Source organism: Atta colombica, unplaced genomic scaffold, assembly GCF_001594045.1.
Source record: "Atta colombica isolate Treedump-2 unplaced genomic scaffold, Acol1.0 scaffold97, whole genome shotgun sequence".
NCBI lineage: Eukaryota > Metazoa > Arthropoda > Insecta > Hymenoptera > Formicidae > Atta > Atta colombica.
Window position 1 is genome coordinate 1,107,912 of NW_017259591.1, and position 7,639 is coordinate 1,115,550.

The 7,639-nt window shown below is 31.3% G+C and overlaps 2 protein-coding genes across 3 annotated transcripts in view; one reads left to right on the forward strand and one right to left on the reverse strand.

Moving 5' to 3' along the window:
- LOC108693768 (disks large 1 tumor suppressor protein) overlaps positions 1 to 1,305 on the reverse strand; it is a 678,647-nt gene extending 677,342 nt beyond the window's left edge. Inside the window, exon 1 of one of the 2 annotated variants that reach the window (XM_018202899.1) lies at positions 774 to 1,305. In XM_018202899.1, the coding sequence (XP_018058388.1) occupies positions 774 to 792 (19 nt within the window). In that variant the 5' untranslated portion in view covers positions 793 to 1,305. Of the gene's footprint in view, positions 1 to 770 lie in introns of both variants that reach the window. The other variant, XM_018202893.1, reaches the window with a different exon arrangement.
- A 5,212-nt stretch (positions 1,306 to 6,517) lies between these two features.
- The window catches only part of LOC108693765 (zinc finger protein 830), a 1,664-nt gene continuing 542 nt past the window's right edge, over positions 6,518 to 7,639 (forward strand). Inside the window, exons 1-2 of the mRNA XM_018202884.1 lie at positions 6,518 to 6,693; positions 7,082 to 7,571. Coding sequence (XP_018058373.1) covers positions 6,590 to 6,693; positions 7,082 to 7,571 — 594 coding nt within the window. The 5' untranslated portion in view covers positions 6,518 to 6,589. The remainder of the gene's footprint in view (positions 6,694 to 7,081; positions 7,572 to 7,639) is intronic.

The following is a 7,639-nucleotide window of genomic DNA, read 5'->3' on the forward strand; positions in this document are numbered from 1 at the left end:
TATTAATAAATATACATTTCTCTACAAGAATTTATAAAAATTTCCAACATATTCCTTCATTCGAATTACCCAAAATGCAGTAATCAATTCTGGTTGCCACGTGACGCGTAGTTAATGATTTAATTTTGCACAACTTCCGCTAATTCTGGAAACACTGTTTATATTTTATCATGATACATGCGATCGAATCGAAAAATATGAGACGGCGCTTCATCTTCAATGATATTTTCCTACATTGTTGGAATTTATGCGAACGTGTAAGACTAACGAAAGAGATAGGATTACAAAATCACGAACGATCTATCCTCTTTAAAAGCTCTCATTCCACTCCGAAAAAGGGTCGCAAGTTCGTTACATGTGGCCAATGCCCCGTGCGAGTTTCGTGCGGTTATCAGGACCGATCAAGCGAAGAGCACATTCGTTAAATACGTCATTTTCCATACGTCAATCGCGCAAATTCAAGGTCGCGAAGAACGACGCGCAGCGCCTGCACGATAATCGACTACCTGAACACCTGACCAACCCCGTAACACGCGCGTAATCATGCTACTCCTCTCTTTCGCTCGTAAATTGTAGGGTAATGCGATTTGATATCGAAGCAACGAGATTACAACAGGAGGAAATAGCAGAGAAGGGGACGTATGCGATTTGTCAGTCCGAATGACAGTTGACCGAGTGACCCGCAACCCGCAACCGCCCTTCCCACGCGACGCCAACAATTTTCCTCTAAATCAACGAATCGGACAATTGATGTATATGTACGAGCTTACCACCTTGTTTACGCACTGGCATCCTTGTCACGTAGAAGTCCTCGCAGGGGATGGTGAGACGAGTGATGAGAACACACAGTGATTCCAGGCGCGAGCTGTCAGTGCTCCGGAACGGTCCAATACGAAGCGAGAGACACAGAGACGGACGAAAAGAGATAGAGAGAGAGAGAGAGAGAGAGAGAGAGAGAGAAACAGAGACGGAAACAATATAGGATAGAAGATGGCACGGACGACAACGAGGCACTACTGCCTGCCGCGATCTGTCACTTCCTTCGCCCGGGATACCGCTTGGAAGGATCTACGAAATACGACCGCTCGAAGATCTGTGAAACACGACGAACGCCGCGCGCACTGTTTGTTGTCGCGATTAACCCGTACAGTCAGCCGTTTCGCGCACGGCGCGTTCTGGGAACGCGCGCACCCGTACGTAACGTCACGCCAGCGACGAGAATCCGCGGCGCGACGGACCACGATACGAAAACGTGCGAAAACCGCGTAACGACGATATAAACACACACAGGCGGCCGCCGCCACCACTGGGCCACGGGCAATATGGCGTCCGCCTGGTCTAGCAGCCGGAAAACTGACTGGCAGGAGTGAAACGCCCGGTCCGGATTGGTCCGCCGGCCGCCACGTGACGTCACCCGCTCGTAAGCTCGCGCCGCTCGCTCCCGCGCGCAACCCACTGCGCCGCACAAACTACCCTCTCGGCTCTCGTGCACCTGCCGACGCGACGCGACGTGATGCGGCGACGTTCCAACGACGTTCGATTCTTCCCGGTTCTCCTCTATCCGATAATCATTCTTGTCGTCCCCGCGATTTTTTCCATACTTCAATCACGCTCCCACGCACCCCATCCGAGGGAGCGTTACGATAATTAGTCACCCGGAATTGTTCATGTTGTCTGGTACGTTTAAATAATACGCGCGCACGTCTACGATGTGTTCTAAATGTGGAAACTGTTAATTGGCGATGAGAGATAATTCAGCATAAAAATTATTATCAATGTTATTCTTCAATATGTTATTCTTGATATATAAAAAATTAAAAATCGGAGCGTAATTTGCGGAGCGTTGGAAATTGTAAAAATTTACACAAAAATAATAATTAGGCACCAAGAATATCCCCTTTAATACGCTTTCATTCGTTTCTTTGGAGAAAAAAATTAATATAAAAATTTATACTACGATTGCAATTATAAGCCAAGCGAATTAAAGAAGATACAAGATATGAATGTTCGAATGCATCTAGATTTGAATATATTTGTACCGTAAATACGAGAGACGTAAAAATACATTCATATTTGTATACGATATCGAGAAATTATTTCCAACAACTTCAAATCTTGCTTTCATTACATAATATTGTACAACTTGTAATATGAATCTAAATATACATTAAATGTCGCTAAGCGACGCTTGTTCGATATTCCAACATACTTTTGTTTCACAACCAATGCTAAAACATGCAAAATCCATCATTTAAAGTATTCATTTATATTTAAAATTTATATTTGAAATTGTCTTAAGATATCTAATCACTGTTAAAAATCCTTTACATGTAAATGAAGCTCGTGGTCATGAAATCATAAATTGAAATTAAAAATAATGAATGATTTAACTGTAAACTAAGTTATAGTATAGTTACTTAAATGTAATGAACGTATTCATAAAATTTCGTAAAATGTACATTAAATTCTATAAAATTTGATGAAAAGTACATAAAATTTCATAAAAAATACGTTAAATTTCATGTACATGTACATAAACATATTTTTCAGTTATAAATAAATTAAATATAATGTCATAGAACTAAATTCAAATTGTGCAACTTAAAAGTATATTAAATTTCATGAAATTTTTAACAATGTATATTAAAAGTTAACGAAATTTAAAAACATTTCTAACAGAGAGAGTGTGTAAACCAATCATAAAGCTATATCAGTATTTTAAAGTCAGGTTCCAAATGTTAAATGTAAAATTAACTCTTTACATTTAATTTACTCTTTATCTTTTTCTAATTCTAAAAATTAGAAAAAGATAAACTGTAAGTTAAAATGAAATTAAAATTAATCTACATTAATAGAAATAAGCATAAAAAGTATTATTATTTAAGACTTGAAATATAAACCGACTATGAATGTCGATTATAAATGCTATAATTCGTTCTTATTTTACGACCTAAGGAAGATGCTAAAACTAATTCCGACCTGTAATTGGCTTACAATATTCCTATAAAACTAAAATTGATTAAAATGAATTTAAAAAGTTTTATTTCAATATTCGCGAATGCGACTATTGAAAACTATTACTTCTGAAAATCTGAATCCATTTCGATGCCCAATATCTCTTTTTGTTCATTTATAGGAGAATGAATATTTCAATGCATTTCATTCGAAAAATAAGTTCAATTTTTAAAAGTGGGTACTGCTTAATTCAAAATTTTAGAAAACGCAATTTTTCAATCCAATTGAATCGAATCTAAAAAAAAAGTTTTTCCATTTAAAATTTGGATGAATTAAAAATTTCGATCCATTTTAATCAATTCTCGTTTCCTGTAAAATTTAAAACGGTGTTGAAAATAAAAACTGATTATAAATACCAACCTAAAACTCGCGGACTATTGTAAATTTTTAATCATTTGAGATCGATGGGTAGATTAAACAGCGATAATTTGTGTAACTTTTCTTATGCAATGTATACGTAAGCTTTCAATTATGGCCAATCCGAATTGAATCATTCCTAAAATCCTGAAAGCTATTGTATCAAAAAATGCAGTTTATTCATTATCTTGTTTCAAATATACGTGTATAGCGATTCAAATGTTCGCAACTGTGTGTATAAAAGCAAACATCATAGACTAGAATTTCAATTTGCATTTAGAGTTGGCATGAGAGACCTCTCTGAGAATAGACATGAACTATGGATTCATAATTTTCGCATTTATATTTAAAATATAAGGAATATATATATATAGAACCTCTTCATTCTATCCCTCCTATTCTGAATCTCTCTCTATTATGAAATAACTGCTATCTCTGAAAACTGGAATTCTCCTTTTACGTTATCTCATCTTACCTACTACAAATTCTACGCACGTGTCATTACAATATCCAGTAAGCGAAATGTTAGCAGTATGCCAACAGTTTATCTTTTGATTCAAATAGAATATTGACGTCAATCACGACCACATTAAACTCGTATTTTGATAACTACGGAATTGATGAAATATAATGAAATGTAATGAAATATATTTAAATAGTTACGAAATGACAAATTCTGTTCAGTTTCCGTAATCAATCTATGTCATCATATTTTGTTATATTTCTACTTATAAATAAATTTGCAGCACATCACAAAATCTATTTTCGATAAATTGGATTATTTGGAATAAAGATAGAATTGAGAAATATTTAATGAAAGATTTAAATAACGTATTTCTGAATTATTAGTTAATGATTTATTTCTGAATTATTAATGGATTAATGACTATTAATAATGAGATAGAATAAATTTTATTAATTGTGATATTTAAATTGTGAATTTAACAATACGAAATAAAAGTAATGGCTGTAACGGTCAAAGCTAGATCTTTAATGTTTAAATAATTCAGTCTGAATTATACTTGCATATACTATATCATTTGTAATCATTAAAATTGCGCCGAATTAGTTTTCCGGACTTATAAACGCAATTAAACTACTATAATAAATAATATCACGAATTAAATTGATAAGCAATTTTAATAATTTGATGTTCAATCAAGCATCTTGTTAAAAAAATGTTAATATGTTGAAAAACTATAAATAAATTTATTGCGAAAAATATTATTTCGACTCCGAGAGTCGTTAAATTGTGACATTTGAATCAATAGTGCAATGCGCTATCAAAATAATTTTTGAAAAAGAATAAACATAAAAATGATGTTAATTGCAAATAACGTGGTCGCAAGAGTCCATCTTTTACATATTATAAATTTGTAGAGAAAGAGAAAACAAAAATTCAGCTCTGTTATAAAATTTAGCTCTACAACGTATTTTCAAGATAATTATATTTTTAAGAAATAAATTAAAAAGAATTTCGTGTAAACAAATATTATTTCTCTGATACGAGGATACCCATGATGGAGTACTCATAAATGTATATCTATATAAGAAAATAATTATGCAAAATGCACACTGCACGTAAGATGCAGGTCATAATAATTCATATATTAGTAGTTAGCGCATTCCTATATGAAATTATTCATCGAATGAACATTCATTGAATCGACATTCATTTGATACGATGATTTCGACGTCGATTTGTTGCATAATTAGTGGTCATTTCTCGTTATTGCTGCAAATAATGATTTATGTTACAATATACAATATATAATACATGTATGTATAATATATGTGTACAAATATATGTATATATATATATGTATGTGCTACATATGTATATAGCTAAGCATAGCCAAGGAAGAGCAGAGGAAGTCGTGCCCCTCCAAATTTTAAAAAAGAACAAAAATAATTACAAAAAATTTACAAACTATGCTTAATGAGTATTTACAAGAAATTGATTTTACAAAAGAACAAAGAGTTGAACAGAAAAATTTTCTTAGAATCCAAGACGACTAGTATTGTAAATTGAAGTTTGTGTTAAATTTAAGTTTTTTCGCTTCAAAGAATCAGTTTACAATTTTAAGAGAAAAATAAAACAAATTAGTAAATTAAATATATAAGATTTTGTGATTTATCTTTAGTGTAGTTGATTAAAAATAATATATGAAACATACACTCAAATCCAAGTTCACTTAATTACTACGACTTTTTCCCCTCAGGTTAAAAGTTTCAAGTCTTAATTCCAATTTGTCTCAGCCCTTTAAACAAAATTCTTTACGCCCATGAATATGCACTACAATATACACAAAATATATATTACAATAAATTTATAGACATCTATAAATTGACACAATAATTACAACATAGAAATCTATAAATTAACTTCACGAAAATTTGTCAAAAATTTTATTACATTTTATTTATTAATATATTCTTATTAATAATTTTTAAAACTGTCCATTAAATTACTTTCTTATTTATTCGTATACTAAGTTGGCGAACAAAAATTGGTTTAAATTCTTTATATACTTTTTCAGAGAATTTTTATACAAATTTTTCAGAATTTCGTAAATTTTCTTCAATTTTATAACTTAAAAAATTTCTCATTGTCAGATTTATTTATAAAAATTGAATTTTTCAGGACACAAAAATACTAAGAAAATCTATTTTTTTAAATTCTTATAAATATATTTTATATACTCATGTGAATTCTGAAATATTTCAAGATTTTTCGTTTTATATTTTTCAGAAAAAAACTTATACAATCTAAAGAAATTTAAAATATTTTTCAAAAATTCTTTATAAATTTATAAAATATAAAAATTCTTAAAATTGTTATGAAATATGTTATGAATATTATGTTGTAAATTTTTTTTCATCAGAGTCGTGTCATTATCAGGCAATCGTGTATACCAAGATATTGTTTTATTCTTGTTTAACATTAGATGGACAACAAGGATAAAATGACATCTGAGTACATTCAGACGACACATTTCCGAATACATTCTTTTGACACTCAGTCTCTTCGCTTTCTCTTTTTTCAGTACCAAATATATATCTCATCTTAAGTGTGAAAAGTGTAACAGGTCGAACAGATATGACCAATGATTGATATGAAACATGAGCATGATCTGGCGCGATCAAAACATAACCTACAAATCATTCGTTGTATTTCGTAGTACGTGATGATATAATCGAGTGAAAATTGGTGAAAATGTCCTTAAAAAGAAAATTGACGCAGGACGATCTGCGTAAAGCGATGAATGAACACAAGAAGAAATTCGGAATCGTTAAAAAGATCGACTCACCGTTGGCAAAATATCCTTTTTGTAATATTCTATAATGCTATTTGAGGTTAACATGCGTTTCGTACATTTTATCTTCATCATATTAATACGTTATATTAAAGAATTAATTAAAATTGCATTGTCAGTGGCTTTTATTGTATAATATTTTTGTTAAGCTTAATTTTATATATTATCGAATGTTCAGAACTTTATTGTAAATACTGCATTACAGCATTTTGAGAGGAATATGATATGATCATGTTATAATTGAAATGATTTCATTATTCAATGAAATATATTGATATATGTATTTTACTGTTATTATATACGTATATTATATTGTTATAAATTGTATTATTTGTTAGTATGATGTTATTTTTAAGATTATTCTTGAAGCTATCCTTAACACTAATAAACACATATTCAGATTCAGGACAACTTATGTGTATTTTATGTAAATCAGTGGTACGGAATGAAACAATTTGGCCTGTTCACTTAAATTCCAAGATACACAAAGATAATGTTGCGTTAGCAAAAAAGACTAAACTAGAAACAGAAAGTACTGTAAAAACATCTAATGTTCAAACATTCAAAAGGCCTCCATCTCCATCTCAAAATACTTCCCCAAATAAAAAGATAAAAGGAATATTGAAAAATTCTAGCCAGCCAGTGGTACAGGCCAAGTCAAATTTACCAGCAGATTTTTTTGATGATAATTCAAAGAAAGGTAACAATGCATCTGTTCTAACGCAAAAGTTAAAGAGCAAAGAGAAAGATTCCACAGTTAATACTACGGATGTACAACATGTTGAAGAGGAAGAAAAAGAGAAAGAAAAAGAAAAAGTAAAGGATACGAATCAAGCTGTTCTTCCAGAAGGATTTTTTGATGATCCAGTGATGGATGCTAAGGTAAGGTTGCCTTAAAAATAAAAACTACTCACTAAATTTATATTAATTTAGAAAAAAAAATATATATA